The sequence below is a fragment of the Erythranthe guttata genome, chromosome 1, assembly GCF_056151865.1.
Source record: "Erythranthe guttata isolate IM_541 chromosome 1, IM_541, whole genome shotgun sequence".
Classification (NCBI taxonomy): Eukaryota; Viridiplantae; Streptophyta; class Magnoliopsida; order Lamiales; family Phrymaceae; genus Erythranthe; species Erythranthe guttata.
This window is the reverse complement of record NC_142533.1, coordinates 3,053,653-3,073,430: the sequence shown is the minus strand read 5'-3', so window position 1 is coordinate 3,073,430 and position 19,778 is coordinate 3,053,653. Positions and strand designations below refer to the sequence as shown.

At 36.4% G+C, this 19,778-nt stretch overlaps 1 protein-coding gene, 1 long non-coding RNA gene and 1 pseudogene across 2 annotated transcripts; all 3 read right to left on the bottom strand.

The window, feature by feature from the left end:
- Window positions 1-1,025: 1,025 nt before the first annotated feature.
- LOC105973608 (putative disease resistance protein RGA3) lies at window positions 1,026-4,402 on the bottom strand. Its single transcript, XM_088820451.1, has one exon. It carries the CDS (start codon window positions 4,260-4,262, stop codon window positions 1,026-1,028), a length of 3,237 nt encoding a protein of 1,078 aa, XP_088676577.1. The 5' UTR covers window positions 4,263-4,402.
- A 5,469-nt stretch (window positions 4,403-9,871) lies between these two features.
- LOC148772584 (putative disease resistance protein RGA4 pseudogene) lies at window positions 9,872-13,424 on the bottom strand (annotated as a pseudogene).
- A 1,826-nt stretch (window positions 13,425-15,250) lies between these two features.
- On the bottom strand, window positions 15,251-17,319 carry LOC148772583 (uncharacterized). Its single transcript, XR_016030944.1, has 4 exons — window positions 17,175-17,319; window positions 17,043-17,085; window positions 16,437-16,539; window positions 15,251-16,177 (listed from the first exon to the last, which is right to left on the bottom strand). It is a non-coding gene; the product is annotated as an uncharacterized LOC148772583 (long non-coding RNA).
- Between the last annotated feature and the right edge of the window lie 2,459 nt (window positions 17,320-19,778).

Below are 19,778 nucleotides of genomic sequence, written 5' to 3'. Positions count from 1 at the left end.
AAATAATGAAATATATTTTTATATTAAATATAAAAGAAAATTATGAAACTTTTATTTTGGGTCTTACGAAAATTATAAGATGAATTTATAATTTTCTAAATATGTGTTTTAAAGGGTATTTTAGTCTTTTCAGATAAAAAAAAAACATAACCCAAGTCTCGCAAAATCTGCACGTGCACACACATTCAACTCGTAGGGGCCTTAATGGCTTTGACTAATTTTTATTAGGGAGTTTTAGCTAATATTTTTATCACGAATGTTTTTCAGCAATTAGATATTACACAGGGTTAATTCTATTTTTCCCCCTTATACTCTGGTATGAAGTCACTTTACCCTCTTGAACTCTCAATTGGATCGTTTAACCCCTATTACTTGCAAAGTTGTCCCAATGTGGGTAAATTTCATAGTTTTCGTAAAAAGACAAAAATATCCTTTATCATAAATTTTAAAAATTACAGATTCCCCCCAATTTTTAAAAAAGACCGAAATGAAGTTTATAAAATTTTCACTTCAGTCCCTCGCATTTTAAGAGAAGCCCTCTTCTTCAGCACACCTCAAAACCAACATCCTCCACCATGTCCTCTGCAAAACTACCGCCACTTTACTCGCCGACATCAACAGAAAAATGAACTGACAAATTTACGGGATTTTTGCATTCAAAGATAGAGACAATCTGATTCGCGATCGTCGCCGGAGAATTATCGGGAACCCATTTCATATTTGGGTGGGTGGAGGTGGTGGTGGTGCGGCGGCGGAGTGTTGGTTGGATAAAGAGTTTTGTTGGGTGTGGTGGGGCTGCTACGGAAAGAAGATAACTGTACAACCAATATTTGAAAAGAAGAGTTTGGAAAACCAGAGTGGAAATAGAGAAGATGAAAGCAGTTACAAGAGTAGGGAAGAAAAAAACCTTTCTGGGCAAATATTGTATATACATATTTATTCAGCATACATTACAGCAATCGATAAATATAATATATGATTTTGGAACAATCCAAACTTCCAGTTACTTACAATAATCACAATGGTTAACGAATGAGCAGGTCGGGAATGTGTTGTATGTTGTGCCAATCCTCCCCATTTTCTTTCTCACATCTCCTTTCCAAGTCTGGGCATCCAATGATGCATAGATATTGGAGATTTGTCATTCCTCGGATTCTAGTTGGAAGTGATGTTACCTTTGGGCACTCTATAATAATCAACTCTTCAAGAGATGTGAAATCGCCCAACCAATCCGGCAGTGAACTCAACTGAGGAAGGACGTATAGGTTTAGACGTTGGAGTGAGGATGAGAGGTATTGCAAGGCCTTGGGTAGATACACCATCTTTCGAAGCCCATGGAGGTTGACTGTTTTAAGGAATTTGAGGTATTTAACCTCCTCCTCTGGCAGCTTTACAACTTCTGGGCATTGGATTATTTCTAGTTCCTCTAGAGCAGTGAGGTGCCGCAACCACCCTTGAGGCAAACATGTCAGTTTCTCACAATATTTTATAGACAAACTTGTGAGAGATTTCAATGCTCGCATCCCTTCTTCTTGCAGAGACATATCTTCTGCATTGGAAATCTCCAATTTCTTGAGATTGGTGAGGCTTTGCAGTGTCTCAACTTTGATACGTGTGCACGTACCCTCGAATTTGACTTTCACATCAGTAAGAGTTTCCAGCTTAGACAATGAAGCCAGATTTAAGCTACTGCATTCCAATTTCTTCAACTTTTTAAGAGATGTTGAGAGTGATGGCAGTTTTAGCGAAGAACAATCTAGAATGTATAGCTCCTCAAGATTTGGGAATGCTTCAGCTGATCCCGTCATCACTTGCTCTTTTAACAACCCTTTGAGATTGTCGAGGTACTGCAAATCCAGTCTTTCCAGAGATGGGAACTGTTGTATACTTTTTAATGGCTTTCCACTTTGATCCTCAATAATGTACTCCACCCGAGCCAAATGATCTAAACTCAAGGACTTGAGATGAGGTAGCTCTCCCAGTTGCGGAAGATGCATAAAACTCTCACAGAAGGATATATCAATTCGAACTATATTCTTCATAGTCGAATTCGACATCCAAACTGGAAAACACCTACCCCTGAATCTCTTTATCAATAGAGTTTCAAGATTTGGGGGAGGTTCAAGTGCTTCTAACACCTTTTCATCCATATCTATATTTTCTTTCCCTGATCTCCATTCCCAGTACAACTTCAAATGACGAAGATTTGTTTTTTCCGCAAGATTTACTTTCTTTGCATCCATCGGGTTTGTCACTCTCTCCAGGTGATGAAGTCCAAGCTCGCCACCAAGGTTCAAGTACTGCAATTCCTCGAGTCCATTACCTCTATCACGACCCACTATGAACCGACTCAATGTTTTAAGACAAGTAAGTTCTCCAATTTTAGTTGGCATCTCCGTTAGTGACTCACAATCTTTTAGACATAGATGTCGGAGATTAACCAAGTCCCTCGTCTTCTTTGGTAAAGCCTCAAGCCATTTGCACTCATCCAAATTTAAAACATGCAAATTCCAGAGACCACATAATGAGTTGGGCAAGGTACGAATTTTAGTTCCGGACAAATTCAAGTGTCTCAAATGTTTCAAATTGCCTACCGCAGGAGATAATTCATTTATCCATGTCATACTTGCATCTAATATCCTCAAACGTAAAAAGTTATTTAAAATGAAAGACATGTCCATCTCACATTCATTACTCGTAGGAAACGCAATTAACTTTTCTCTCAGATTTACCTGGCGGATTTTGCTATTGGATGCACTTGTCACTTTCCTTTGGACTTGTATTCCGGGAATTTTGTTCTCCATGATTGATTCGGCGAGATCATGAACAAGATCATGCATAACGACAGTTGGTTGATTTGGATCGATAACATATTGCAATAGAGATCTCAAAACTAGCTCATCACATATTTGATCGCCGACATCCTCCACTTCCAATGCTCCCTTTGATGAAATATATCCATGGGCCATCCACATAAAGATCAATTCTTTTTTTCGAATATGAGTATCCTTGGGAAAGACTGCACAATAAGCAAAACATTGCCTCAATGATAAAGGGAGATGATGATAACTCAATCTCAAGGCCGGCAGTATCAGAGTTTCAGGTAATTCCCATATTTTACTTTCTTTCACATAAATCCACTCCGTCTCTTTCCTCTGAAACCGCAACAGACCTCCTAGTGCCTTAGCAGCCATAGGAACACCATCACACTTCCTCACAATCTGTTTCCCAATGGCTTCAAGATTCGGATATTCATTTTTCTCCTGTCCGAATGCACGTTCTTGGAGCAGCATCCAACATTGTTCATCCGACAACCCTGTCAATTGATGTGGTGGAAGCGTTCCCATTATATCAGCAACCTTTTTTAGGCGTGTGGTGACGATAATTGAACTCCCCGTTGAGCAACGTGCCACAACTTTTTTTAACCCGAACCACTTCTCTTGATCTTCGTTCCAAACATCATCCAATACAATCAAGTACCTCTTGTTGTTCAGCATCTCCCAGAGTCGTCGCTGCAAAGCATCCAAGTGCACTAAGTCCGAAGCACTTCCACCTCCAGATTCAATCATGGCTTTCACCAAAGTCTTCACATCAAAATTGTCGGACACACAAACCCAAATTAGTTTGTCGAAATGTTTAATGACCCGTTGATCGTTGTAGACTAATTGAGCAAAAGTCGTCTTGCCAAGGCCCCCAACGCCAATTATGGGGAGGATGGAGATTTCTTGATTGCCGTTGACCTGGTTGACCAAGATGTCAACAACCTTCTCCGTATCATCGTCCCTACCATAAACAAGATGAGACTCGTTCATAGTGGAACCAGTCTCACGTGTGGCAGCAAACTCGTTTGGCTTCTCTATAGCCATCTCATGCAGATGGAACTTCGCACGCTCTGCAGCAATCTCATCCAATTTTTCGGTAACGTGCTTCATCTTTCTTCCAGCTTTACGTCGAAACCTAATGTGCTTCAAGCTATATCGACCGAATTTGCTGTTTTTGTGCTCCAATTTCGAGAATTCCGTTGCGCACTCATCCAATACGTCGTCAATCTCGTAGATAAGGTCATTGAGCTTGAGTAGCCAATTTTGAATGGCTCTGCTTTGAAGTTGCTTCGTCTCGGCATCTTCAAGCACGGATTGAATGGTGGTGAGGGTGCTCGAGAGCTTATTCATCTCTTCACCCACACCCGTAATCAATTCAAACTCATCTTGGATCAACGAGCTCACTTTTTCAAGAATTATTGGAATGAATGCCTCTGCCATAATGAACAGATCCAAAATTCAAAATTTACTTTTGTTAATTGCTTGGAATATGAGAAGATGTGTATACGAGGGAGAGCTATGCAGAGATTGATTTATCAAAGTAAATGTATCTTTTGTATATCTGTTAATTAGAAATGATATTATTGTGGTAGCCTGAAACTTTCAATTGTCAACTTCAATAAAATACTGATTTTTTATGTTTGGTAAATAGCAGTTAAGCCCCTGTTGTTTGAGCTGTGTGCACATGATCCCCTTGTACTTTCAATATAAGCACGTGAACCTCCTGTGGTTTGAATTTTGTGCATATAACCCCCTTTTACTTTTAATATAAGTACATAACCCCCTATGGTATTCCACTTAGTAAATAGTTCTGCACATTAGGAAGAAACTTTTTTTAAGTACAAGGGGGTTATGTGCTATATTGAAAGTACAAGGGAGTCAAGTGCAAAAAGTTCAAACCACATGGGCGCAAATGCTATTTTCCCTTTTTATGTTTGAACAGTACGTTGATTATATTTAAGTACTCTAGATTAAAAACAAATAGTGTTTAGTTATGAATATCTGGACGTATTCCACTACTCTACTTGCAAAAAGTCTTCAGCTCAAAGCATTGATTAATAACAAATAGTGTTTATTGCATCATCCAATACAAAATTAGAGAGAGAGAGAGAGAGAGAGAGAGAGAGAGAGAGTTGACTTCTCCTGCCTTCAGACAATAACATGGACATGTTCAAGGCTCTAACACGTTCGTTGCCTATATACCCGGTATATATTCTTTTTGTGAAGTATATATATTTAAAGAAAAAAATAAAGGTGGTGAGCACGACCAGACAACTTCACATGGAAAAATTCAAGCCTTTAGAGATAATTAGACTAATTACTATCATTCTCATATATATATATATATATATATATATATATATATATATATATATATATATATATATATATATATATATATATATCGACGGAAAAATTACATTTTTCATCCTTCAAGTCTGCACCGATTTCACATTTGGTCCCTTATGTTTCAATAATTTAACAATTTTGGTCATTTCCGTCAATTTACCGTTAGTCCGTCAGTTAAGGCAGTGATGTACACACGCTTGATTCCGTTAATACTTACGGAAAATTGAAGAAAATGACTAAAAATATTGAATTTTTGAAACATGAGGGACCAAATGTGTTTTTTGTAAACATGTGGAGACCAAATGTGAAATCGATGCAAACTTGAGGGACGAAAATTGTATTTTTCCCATATATCAACTCTAACAACGAATATTTTATTTATCAACTTGCATATCTCCGATTTTTAGTAAATACAGGGGTAAATAACACTTAAACTGCCTGTGATTTACAAGCTTTTGCAAATAACCTAGTTGTGCTTGTAATGTTAGCACATAACCCGTTTTTGTTTTACGAGGTAGCTTTCATTAGTTTTTTAGTGAAACATGACCGCGTGTGTCAAACGTCAAAGTAGTTTTTTGCAGTTAACCCCCTTGTACTTTTATTTTCCCTTTAATTTTTGCAGATGATCCGCTTGAAGTTTGACATATGTGTTTAAGTTTGACGGAAAACTAACTGAAACTTCCCCATAAACCACAAAGGGGTTTATATGCTGATATTACAAGTACGATGGGGTCATCTGCAAAAGTTTGTAACCAAGGGGGTTTAAATGCTATTTACCCTAAATACAATAGAAGTTTAATAAACATATGGTACATACTTGCCGGAACAATTGTTTCGGATTTTTATTCAGATTATTATTCGGATTTTTAAATGTGTCTTTGCATTTTAATCATCTGTAAATTAACTTATGTTTGCATAATGGATATCCTAGTGGTGTATCATTCATCATCCTTTAACATAAATTTTAAAAATTACAAATTCCCCCCAATTTTTTCGAAAGACCGAAATGAAGTTTTTAAAATTAATTTTACGCTAATATTTTAAGGATCAATGAGCTCAGGTTTTCAAGAATTATTTTAAGGAACGACGACTCAGCCATTTCTGAACAAATCAATATTCATATCAACTTTGATGAATTATTTTCTTTTTCGCTAACATTCAGATCAACTTTGGAATATGAGAAGATAGGAATGAGGGAGAGCTATGATTTATGAAGATGTTGAGTTATTCAAATTAAATGCATCTTTTCCAAAAAGAAGTTGTCTAATAGAAGATTCAAGTGGATACTTATTAGGACAAAATGCAATTCGCCCCCTAGAAATTTCTAGTTTTTACACTTTCCTCCCTACAAATAAAAAAAATGAGACTATCCCCTTCTAAATTTCGTTATAATTGCAGTTTGACCCAAATGGGAATTTCCGGCGTATTTTCCACCGGTTTTCTCATGTCTCCGTCAACCTAAAGCGCATTTTTTATCCTTTCAGTGTATATACGCAATTTTGCACCCAAATCCCCAGTTTTCTAATTCTTTATCACCCACAATCACATAATTGAGCTCCAAAATTAGGATTCTATTTTTCTCTTCAAAGGCAAAAACTTTGTAACAAAGGTAAGATTATTTGTGTGTTTCATTCTTTATGTTTAATATTCAATTGTTAGAGCTACGATTTATGGGTGTTTGAATTTCGACCTTCTTTTCATTTTGTTACACAAATCACATATTGGTTTTGTGGGTTTTATGCATGTCCTTTGTTCACTTTGTGCATTCCTTCACTTCGTTTCCAACTTATACTTTTTAAATCTATGGGAGGGGTCACCGTAAAAAATGGTAATCAAAGAAGAAATTGAAGATTTTTATAATTTGGTGACCACAATCTGCGGAATGCATGTGTTGAGAGAAGAAACCGTAATTTTTTTTTTGTTCTACAATAATGTAATGGGTTGGGTTTTTTGTTCAACGATACTAATATTTGGGTGAGATAGGTCAAATGATGAAAATGCCCTTAACTGGCCAAGACGTGAGAAAACGGGTGAAAAATACGTCGAAAAGTCCCATTTAGGGCAAAGTGCAACTATAACAGTATTTTGAATGGAGATAGTCTCATTTTTTAATTTGTAAGGGGGAAATTGCGAAAACTATAAATTTAAAGGGAGCGAAGTGCAATTTATCCTACTTATTAAATTGATTCTTCATTCAATAAAAATAGTGTTGCTCAATAACAAATCAGGATTAGTTATGGATATTTGCACGCGTTCAAGTACTAATTGCAAGAAAGTCTTCTTGGCTCAAGCATTGTCATTTGTTAATGGCAAAAATGGTGAAAGAGACAGAAAGTTGACTTTGCTGCCTTCGTACATTTTATTCTTTTTTTTTTTTAGTAAATTGCTGATGAGCTCGAACAGACAACTTCACTTTGAAAAATTCAAGCATTTCGAAACAGTTATCATTTTATTATACATTTACCAACTCCAACAACTAAGACCATTTTATTTTTCAACTTGTCCAATAATGAAGCGGTTACCTAATTCAAACCTCGAGAAAGAGAACAAAGTTGTGTAAATTTTCAATAGGGAGTGTAGTTGTATAATTAGGAGTGAGTTCAGGACGGGATTTCTTCCAAATTCGAGCCTGAATCCCATTATCCTGAATTCCACTAGTTTTTAGTCCCAAAAATAGGAAATCAATGATATATACCTTATAATTTAAGGGTAAATGGCACTTTGCCCCCCAAACAATCGTGCGTTTTGCAAGTTACCCCCTATACAAAAAGAATTTACAAAATTTTACGTGAACTAAGTAAATTGTTGCACAGTGCCTTAATTTATCCATTTCTCGCCAGAATTGCTCCACGTGCATCACATGTGAGTTTTCTGAGGGTACAAATGTCCATTAACTTTTAAATGTCAAAAAATCCTAAAATCATATTCTTCTTCCTTAATACTTCATTCGTCGAAGTCAAAGTCAAGGGGCCGTTGGCCGTTTAATCGAGTTCCGTCCACCCAGATTACATGGCACGAAAGATGCCTCATGAACAGTGGAAAATACCGCAGAAAATCCCCAGAAAATGACACCAATTCTTCGTACACGACACCAAATCAATCAAACCATGTCATGAGATTCTCCGAAAATGCCATAAGCTGCTAATCGAACGAGGCCAAAATCGAGTAGCCTTGAGGCTTCAACACACCACAGACCCCAATTCGAAACGAGATGCAGTCTCCAAATCCAGGCATTGAAGGAGGATGGGAAAAACGAGGGAAAAGTAGAAGTGCAGGAGTAGAGTTATATTTGATGTGAATGGACCTTTATACCCTAAAATAACTCTCATGAAACGCACGTGCCGACGATTCCGGCAAGAAATGAATGGAAACGGCAAAATTAAGGCATTGTGTACCAATTTAACAAAGTGCAAAATGCATGATAGTATGGGGGGCAAAGTGCCATTAAGCCATAATTTAATGATATATTTACTTTATCATAATACAGCAGAGCCTCTGTATCACGGAAACTTCAATTTCTTAACTTTCCACATTTAGGATACGTTTCGTGTTCGATATTCGAGGACACCTGCCGAAAACCTTATATGTTATTTTGCAATTTCTAAAAAGTTGGAAATTTGTTTGAATCATAAAATTTCAGATTTTTTTGTTACTTCTCTACTTAAATATGTAATTTATTGATCACCTACAAATGATAGTTCATAATTATATTTATTTTGAATATATTTGAATGGAAATGCAAAGAAAAAAATTTATGTATAAATAAAATTTTATATATATTTATGGGTAAATTACAAACACCCCCCTGAGGTATGGTCAAATTACAAAAACCCCCCTCTTGTTTGGATAATTACATCTACCCCTCAACTATGATTTTTTCTTACCTTTATGGTGCCAAATTCAACATAGTCATCTAGATTCCGTGAAATGTGCTCTAGTTTGTACTATTTGTGTAAAAAATACAGTTTCCGATGCACCATAAACTGATATATACAAGCTAAAAATCACATATTATGGTCATCTTGCTTCATAATGTAGAGTTTGAATGGGATAAAACGGGTACAAAAGTGATAATATTCGATATTATCTCGAAGATTCCACTAAATTTGATGAGTTGAGGGGGTGGTTGTAATTATCCAAACAAGAGGGGTGTTTTTGTAATTTGGCCATACCTCAGGGGGGGTGTTTGTAATTTACCCTATATTTATATAGCATATTTATAAAATATACCCCTATACTCTAAGTATTTATACGTTTCACACAAGTTCCGGGGATCCCCATTTTCCAGACAAGGGTGCCCATTTTTCCGTTTCCCCAATCGCCGTTTCTGAGTCCATGCTACATGGGTGAGAGCTATAACATTTTACTATACAAGAGAGCTTCTTTGTATCAATTCCTCCGAGGGCCTAACTTATTTATTCGATTTTACGTTAGTCTCCTGCGAGGCTTAACGAAGAGTAGACTCCATAATATTTGTAATTATTATTTGACAAATCCTTGGAAGACTTTTAATCTGTAGATAAATAAAAAAAACTTGGGAGAAATCAGATCCAAATAGTCGATTGCCTCAAGAAATAAACTTGATACTTAGCAAATTTAGAGAATGAAAAGGAAAAATGAGAACATATCCCAAATATGTCTTGAAACATTCCGAATTCCAAAGTTTGAAGAAGTTACCAACTTTTATTTTTTTACAGTAATCACAACTGTTCACCAATTTCCGAGCACGGAATATGTGCTATCTTGTGCCAGTCCTCCCCCTTCGCTCTCTCGCATCTCCTTTCCAGATCCGGACATTTATCAACAGATAGATATCGGAGATTCGTCATTCGTCGGATACTAGCCGGAAGCGATACTAGATTTGGGCAGTTACAAATACTCAGATGGTAAAGAGATGTCAAATTGTCCAACCAGTCCGGCAGTGAATTCAGCTCGGGAAGGTTGTATAGGAATATCGACCGGAGTGAGGACGAGACGTGTTTCAAAGCTTTGGGTACACACACCATTTTTTGAAGATCACATAGGAACAGTGATTGAAGGCAGTGGAGGTGTTTAATTCCCTCCGGCAGCTCTACAAGTTCCGAGCAGCTTGTTATATATAGTTCCTCCAGAGCAGTGAGATGCCGCAGCCCTTGTTCTGGCAGAGAGAGCTCATCCGCATTGGAAATACTCAATTTCTTGAGATTGGTCAGGCTTTGCAGTGTCTCGACTGTCATAGTACACGTATTCTCAAAGTCCACGGAGAGATCAGTAAGAGTTTCCAGCTCCACCTTCGACAACGGAGCCAGAGTTAAACTGCTGCAGCTTAAAATTTTCAACTTTTTGAGTGATGAGAGTGGTGGCAGTACTACGGCAGAGCAACGTAGAATTTCGAGCTCCTCTAGATTTGGGAATGCTACGGCAGATCTCGCCACTTGCTCCTTTAATAACCCTTTGAGATTCCGGAGAGACGACAAATGCAGCTTTCCCAATGATGGGAAGTAGTTTTGTACGCTTTTTGATGGATTTCCACTTTGAACTACTTGATCCTCGATAATGTACTCCACTCCCGCAACATTATCTACAAACAAGGATTTAAGATGAGGTAGCTCTCCCAGTTGTGGAAGACGCAAACAGTTCTCACACTTTACTAGATAAATTTCAACTACTTTGTCTAGAGTTGAATTCGACATCCAGATTGGGAAACGCCTACCCCTGAAGCCCCCTATCTCTAAAATTTCAAGATTCGGGTGAGGTTCATGTTGGGCCCCGCGGGGATAGCACAAACTCCACATTGGTATGATATTGTCAAGATTGGGCCGGGCTCAACTGGTTTTGCTCTTGGGTTTCCCCAAAAGGCCTCATACCAATGGAGTTACTATCCCCTCCTTATAAACCATAGATCTTTCCCATATTAAACCGATGTGGGACATTGTTTGCACCTCAACAGTTCAAGTGCTTCCAACACCTTCTCGTCTCTCTCTTCTTCTCCTGATTTCAATGAATACTTGTCGTTTCCCCAAAACAAATACAAACGGCGGATATTTTCTTTCTCCGCGAGATTTGCTTTCCTTGCATCCAAAGGATTTTCCACTTTCTCCAGATCAGAAATAGTAAGATTGCCACCGAGCTTCAAGCATTGCAACTCATCAAGTCGATTACCTCTATTATGACCCACTATGAACATGCTCAATGTTCTAAGGCTAGTGAGTTCTCCAATTTTAGATGACATCTCCCTTAGTGATCTACAATCTTCCAGAAATAGATGACGGAGATTAATTAAGTACCTGGTCTTCTTTGGTAAAGCCTCAAGCCTTTTGCAGCCATCCAAATTCAAAACTTGCAGATTCCAGAGACTACATATTGAGTCGGGCAGGCTACGAATTTCAGTTCTAGACAAATTCAAGTTCCGCAGATGTTTCAAATTGCCTACTGCAGAAGACAATTCATTTATCCCTGTCTTGCTTGCATCTAATATTCTCAAACGACGAAATTTCATTAAGATGGAACGCATGTCCATCTCGGATTGATTACTGGAACGAACGGCAACGGACTTTCTTCCCAAATTTACCTGGCGGATTTTGCTGTTGGATGAACTTTTGACATTCCTTAGGACTTGTGCTCCATGAATTTTGTTCTTCGTGATTGATTGGGCGAGATCATGAACAAGATCGTGCATAATGAGAGTTGGGTTATATGCACCTGAATCATAATGCAAAAGGGATCTCAAAACTAACTCATCACATATTTGATTGCCAACATCCTCCACTTCCAATACTCCCTCTGGTGAAATATATCCATGTGACATCCAAAGAAAGATCAGTTCTCGTTTATCAATACGAGAATCCTTGGGAAATATTGCACAATAAGCAAAACATGGTCTTAATGCTAAAGGAAGATGATGATAACTCAATCTCAAGGCTGGTAGTATCGGAGTTTCTTCCTGAGGTAATTCCCATATTTCACTTTCTTTTACATAATTCCACTCTTTCTCGTTTCTCTTAAACCGCAACAGACCTCCAAGCGCCTTAGCAGCCAAAGGAACACCTGCACACTTCTCCACTATTTGCTTCCCAATAGCTTCGAGGTTGGGATATACCTTCTTCTCCTTGCCGAATGCACGTTCCCGTAGAAGCATCCAGTAATGCTCTTCCGACAACCCCATCAAGTGATGTGTCGTATATGTTTTCATCATATCAGCAACCTTCTTGAGGCGTGTGGTGAGGATAATTGAACACCCAGTCGAGCCGCACGACAGAACATTTGTTAGTTCAGACCACTTGTCTTGATCCTCGTTCCAAACATCATCCAATACAATCAAGTATCTTTTCCGGTTAAGCAACTCCCAGAGGCGGCGCTGTAGAGTGTCCAAGTGCACCACGTCCGAAGCACTTTCATCCCCAGATTCAATCATGGCTCTCACTAAAGTCTTCAAATCAAAATTGTCGGACACACAAACCCAAATCCTTTTGTCGAAATGGTCAACGACCCGTTGGTCGTTGTAGACTAATTGAGCGAGTGTGGTCTTGCCAAGGCCTCCGACACCAATTATGGGCAGGATGGTAATTTCTCGATTGTCGTTGACCTAGTTGACCAAGATGTCCACGATCTTCTCTGTATCTTCTTCCCTACCATATACAAGATGAGAATCATTCAAAGTGGAGCCAGTCTCACACGTGGAAGCAAACTCGATCGGCTTATGTACAACCATCTCACGCAAATGGAACTTTGCCCTCTCTGCAGCAACCGCATCCAATTGTTGCGTGACTCGCTTCATCCTTCTTCCGATTTTGCGTCGAAACAGAATCTTCTTCAAGCTATAGATACTGAATTTGCTGTTTCTGTGCTCCAATTTCGAGACTTCAGTTGCACACTCATCCAATATGTCGTCAATATCATAGGCAAGATCACTGAGCTTGACGAGCCAATTATGTATGGCCTTGCTTTGAAGCTGCTTCATTTCGGCGTCTTCGAGAAAGGATTGAATGGTGGTGAGTGTGCTCGAGAGATTATTCATCTCTTCATCAACACCGATAATCAGTCCAATCTCACCTTGGATCAATGAGCATAGATTTCCAACAAGTACATTAAGAAATGCCTCTGCCATATATATCTGAACTATGAGGATTTTGTTTTTGTTAATTGTTTGGAATATGAGAGAGAGATGGGTATGAACTATAATGGAAACTGTGCAGATCTTTATATGTCAAAGTAAACGCATCTTTTCAACTTTGTTGCGTGTCTCTAAAGTCAAACAAGAACTTGCAAAGTTTAATAATCAGTTGAGGTCATTGTCTTCGACGTAAGTGTAGTACTTTATAATTTTTTGTCAAGTTGAATAGAAATAATTGACAGGGGAAAATACAATTGCACCCCTGAACTATGGGGTATGTACGATCGATCCCCTGAACTATAAAACGTACTCCATTTGGAATTCGTTTGTGTGTGATGACGTGGCTAGTTGACTTTTTTCATTGTTAATCAATTTTGTGATTCAACCGTTTTTTTGACATTTTTACCCTCAATATACTACATTTGTGTCTTCTCTTCCCCCAATCTCGCTCTATTCCGCCACTTCCTCCGGCGAGGGACGCGATGGCTGGGGACGTTCGCTACAGTGCTAGCAGCGACGTCAAAGCCCTAGCACAGCGGCGTGAGCAGGGGACATAGAAGCTCGCGGCGGCGATTGTGCGAACCGAGAAAATGCTGGTTTACGACGGAAGAGAGTTTGCGTCGATGATGACTCCATGCAATTCTTCCCCATGAGAGGGTTTTCAACAACATCTCCATTCTCGTGTCTGTTTTTTTCCCGAAGAATTGAATTTTGTTTTGGAGAAAAAGATGTTTATTGTACAGCAAAAAGAGAGAATATTTGACTTCAGAAAATAAATAATAATACTATATATTACCTCACAAGGGCAAAAATGTAATTGCCCCTTACAGTTAATGGATTTACTAATTTAACGTTTGACTACAAAAGGAAGTTCTCGTTTTGTTACATTTTATAGTTTAAGGAGGTTTTTGGACAGACCTCATAATTCAGGGTGTAAACTGTACTTTCCCCTAATTGATATTATTATTATTTATAATACTGTGGTTGGTTGAAACTTTTGAATAAAAAAGCTTGTATTAAATACTCCTACTAAATTTTTATTTTTCATACTGTAATTGAATAAATGTGTTCAACTTAATTTCAGAACATTATATGAAATTTCAACAAATACATTATTTTTTGCATAAAATCCCCTTGTATTGTAGAAACTATGCACTAAATCCTCCATTGTTATAAAAAAATTGCACAAAACCCCCTTTATAGTTAGCAGCGTTAACTTTTAACGGAAAAGGGGATTTCGTGCAAAGTAAAATAAAACACAAGAGGGTTTTACGCAAAAAAAGAAACACAAGGGGGTTTGTGTATATTTTCCTTAACACAGGAGGGGTTTATATTGTTTACCCAACAAAAGGATGTCAATGTAAGAAATCTACAAATGTCAGAAGGATGGATGTAATTGTGGAACAATAAGGGGTTTTATTAGTAAATAGACCTTACCTCAAGGGTGTTTTGTAATTTACCTACTAATAATTGTGTCGGCAGCACACTAAGGGATAATTAGTGAAAACCCCCCAATTCATTTACTTATATTAAGGTGGATATAACCTCCTTTTCATTATTAGTGAAAACCCCCCACCTTATATTAAATATTTTTTTTTAATTAATATTGTTTTTGACAATACTAATATACCTAATTTGCCCTATTATATCTAAAATAACCAAACATATTTCACGTTCTCTCTATTTTCTTATTCTTCTCTCTCTTTTTTCTCTACATATCGCCGCCTCCAACTCTCTTCCATCTGTGTTCTGCCACCGCCTCCAACCCTCTTCCGACGCTGCGCCGCCATCGTCACTCTCTTCTTCCAACAGCGTTCCTCCCTCCACCAACGCGAAAAGAAGACGGTCTTCACCCCTGGAATTCTCTCGTCTAGGACGGCGTTAGGGTTTTCGCTAGGGAGAAAGACGAGATTATGCAGCGGCGCTAGGGTTGATATTGCGTCTGAGATTTCAATACAGACCACCGCCACATTGTTTCATTGTTCACTACCAAAAAAATGGGCTTTTGTGACAGCCAATTTTGACACTAAATTGATGAAAATCTGTCACAAATGGTGTTTTGTGACGGATGTGTGACTGAATGGTTCCGTAAGAAAAGGCCTCGTCACTAAATTATTTGGTGACAGATAATTTCAATCCGTCACAATAATGTGACGAAAAATTCAGTCACAACGAAAAATTATCGTGTCACAAATATGCTGGTCAACGCCCTCATATTTTGTGACGGACTCTGTCACAAACAATTTATCCTCGTCATTAATCTGTCATCATTCATCCGTCATATATACTGTCACAAAGAATCTGTCACATACATTTGTCACAAATTTTTAGTCACAATATCAGTCAAGCTGTCACAAACACGTCAGAAGTTTTCGTCACAATTCCACAAATAATATTAAAATGACAATTATATTAATATTTTTTTTCGTATAATATATTTTAGACATTGTATTCCAAATATTTTTAAAATTTCATTCAAACCAAAAAAAAAATGTAACGCAGAAACAACAAAATACCACGAAGTGTCAATGATCTTAAAACAAAATATCATTTCTTTTACAATATTTCTATATCTGCAGCTAAAACAGCTAAAACTGTACTACGAATGACAAGCCACAATTAATATCTTATTACAAAACATTGTTCTCTTTTGTGTTCTACAATCATTTATGTTCCATCTTTTTTCAGTCGCTGCCATCTTTTTCGCCCAACTCTTTTGCTTCCAACATCCGCAGGCCGTGAAATCATATTCTACCTTTCTATCCATCACATATCTTGATCACTCAACAGTTGAATTTTGACTATCTTTCAAATTTGACAATTTCATCTCGTATCGGGGTAGCATATGGTCCATGCCGAACAATAGTCCCACATCTGCATCACTCTATGAATAATCTGAACTGCGTCTGAATATCTAACACAAAAAGGAGGAGATTAAAATTAAACCAAGTCCAACTTAATTATCATGAAACAAATCACCAAAAGAAAATTACTTCTACTGAAAAGTTCAAAATAAAAGTAATTTACTGCATCATACGAACATAACTAGGACATACATAGAGAAATCTATTACATAATCACTTAAGGAATCGATTGAGATGGTGTTGTGCTTGTGTACAAGGATTGTGTCGTATTGTTCTCTTGATTCTAGAAGTAAAATTATTCAATCTTACCCTCAAGCAACCATTTCCATGGTTTTTGAGATGATTGAATCTTGAGTCGCATACATATACCAGTTCCAGTAGCTTCTATGTACTAGTTTTCGTTTTGAATATCCTGCAACGAAAAAAAAAAATCAAATAATTCCATATAAAATTAAAACAACAACGATAAAAAAACTTGTACTATAAGTATTTTAATGTACACGTGTGTAGAGGGAAAAGAAACAGAAGGTGCAGAGCTTCTTTGCAGCAATTTAAATGCATCGGGTCTCAAGGTCCAAATAATTATAACATCTAACATATTTTATTTGACATCATCTAGTTATAATTACGTACAAAAATCGTCCATCGTTTAAAAATGTACACCTTAATCAAATCATTCATCATTGATCAAAATAAAGGGAATAAACGACAGTGTTCTTCAGCAAAGACTTAAAAAAATGGACCGAGTAGGATGAGTCGTTAGTACTACATATAAATAAAGAACATAGCATAATGACATTCTGATCAAATAGTTAATTAGAGAACAATAAACAAGCTTATTGGTTGATACACTTAAACAAAATCCCTTTCAAGGAGCAAAGATTGTCTACGGAGTATTAAAGATGAAACATTTACCTTATAAAATACTTCCGCTTCGCCCAACTACTCAATAGAATACCTAAATTTTCAGTAGTTGAATGACTTTTGTCAATCAAAAAATATATTATCATTCTCTGAACTGAAATGTATAAAACATAGAAGCTATACCTGTAGCTTAATGTGAAAAACACGACAAAAGATCTCTGACGGTAAACTGCACATTGGTACCCTGTAATTCAATTACTGATTTGTAGATGCCTCCAACTAAAATATCCCACAAACAACATTAGTTCAAACATCAATCGGAAATTTAAAAAAAAAAAAAAGAGGTACCTATAAACGAATCACCCAATAAACATAAAAAGGTATAGCAGATCTTACTATGACGATGGTTCGCCGTCGCCGACGTGTTGTTGCCTAAGAAACAACAAAAATCGATTACGCCGTTGAGGATGTGTTGTTGCCTGGTAGTAGAAATCAATTACGCCACCACAAAATCCTGAAAATCTAATGTTAGAGTTGAGAAAATCGAATTGCAAAACCCACCCCCAAGCCCTAATTGTAGCGCGAATGTGTGAGTGTGTGGGAGTACTGTGTTGTTTTGTAATGCCCGATGTTCTTTGAGTTATGTAGTGGGACTAGTGGGCCTCAACCCCATTAGTGGGCCTTGGGGGTTAATCAATTGTTATTAGAATATGGAGTATAATTAAAACTTAATTTGATAATTGTATGTTATCAATTTCTTTTATTGTGGGTGTGATATTTTAATTTTTTTTTATATATTTTCACGAAACAAAATATAAACATAAGAAAAAAATAATATAGTTTTATTTTTTAGTAGTATAGTACGAAACTATAAAAATAAGTAATATTGTCAATTTAGAAACAAAGTAACATTCAAGTACATTAATATTAATACATAATATTTAAGTAATAATTTAAATTGTTATATTACTTTTTATTTATATTTTATCATATCATGTATTTATTTTATGTCATAATTTTGAAGAAGAAAAAAAATGAAGAAACATATATGTTCAATTTATTCATATTAGTGCAGCATTAAAGGGAATTTACTAAATTTAAAATAATAAGTAACACAACAATAAGCATAGTGACAGATTAATGACGAAACATTAACTGTGATGGATTTGTGTCTGAAATGTATGTGATGACTTCTGGCAGGATAAACACAATGGCAGATTAATGACAAAATTTAAACGGTGACGGCCTTGTGACCGAAATGTATGTGACGGATTTGGGACGGACATGGTATTGTGACGGATCTGTGACCAACATTAATCAAATTCGTACATTCATAAAAAGTTTGTGACGTATTTGTGACATAACCAATTTCCGTTAGAAGATTTGTGACAGAAATGTGACTGAGTTTCGATTGTCACAAAATCCATCACCGATTCGTCACATATTGGTCATAAAAAAATTCTTCATTTCTTTAGTACATTCGGTCACATATTTGTCACTCATTCGGTCGTTAATGGTGACGGATTTAGACTGTCACAACATATCTGTCACAAAAGCCCTGTTTTTTGGTAGTGGTTGTTGTTCTTCTTCTCCGTCTCTGATTTTTTTTTTTTGAACCCAATTCTCGAATCTTAATTTTCTTAATTGGAGTTTTTGGTTGAATTCTTATATAGAAGGCTAATTTTGTGTTCAATCAATAGTATAATGGATGTTTGTTTTTGTTGAAATTGTGTGGTGTTATTTACAGATTTTTAGATATTTTCGTACATCAATATAGTTGTTTTCGTACAGCAATATAGTTGTTTTCGTACAGCAATATAGTTGTTTTCGTGCAGCAATATAGTTGTTTTCGTACAGCAATATAGTTGTTTTTATTACTTTTTAGTTGAATGTAATAGTTGATTTAACAAATAGTTGATTTTGATAAATGAGAGTTGCTGGAGATATATAGTTGTTTTAATCATATTGTTTTAATAACAGTTGTTTTAATAATAGTTGTTTTATTGAAATATAGTTGTTTTAACTGAAGACAAGAAAATATAGTAAAAAAATATAACAAAAAAGTTAAAAAATATTTGTTTTTAAATATATTTTTTTAAAATAAGAAATAAATAAAAAAAAAAAAGAAAATTAAAATTAAAATACAAAAAAAAAAAAAAAAAAGTGTATCAAAGTTGTGTATAATAGGTAGTGAATAGAGGAAGGGTAAATTTGAGAATAAAAAAAAAGATGGATGTCTCACTAATAAAAGAAAAGGAGCTGGATCTTTCCTCATTAAAATAAAGCTAGAGGGGATTCTCACGGATAGTCCCTAATTATAATTGGCTGAGCTCAGTTTTCTGGTTGACAGTATTTATGTTTTCTTTTTTCCTTTTTTTTAGAATGACAAAATTACCTACCAATTTTGCACCCCAAACTTTAGCACGGTTTGCACTTAGTCCCTTCAACTAAAACCATTTGCATAGTGCCCCCAAACTCCATTATTTGAAGTACCAATCGGGAAATATAGACCTTTTCTTGGCAAAATTGTCGTGATTTTGATTGGAAAAAAAAAATTTGAATCAAGAAATTGAAATTTCTGGTATGGAAGAAGATTCTTTAGCTATTTAAATTTGTAAGAATTTGAGTAATTAAGTTAGACTTTGGGGGTTATTGCTTTGGGTGTGTGTGTGTTTTGAAGAAATAATTTGTATAAATCAAGAAATAATTAATTGCTTCTTCTTGTACAGATATTTAAATCTCAACTGGGTGTATTTGCCTAATCTAAAAGAAAGAGAGAGAGAGAGA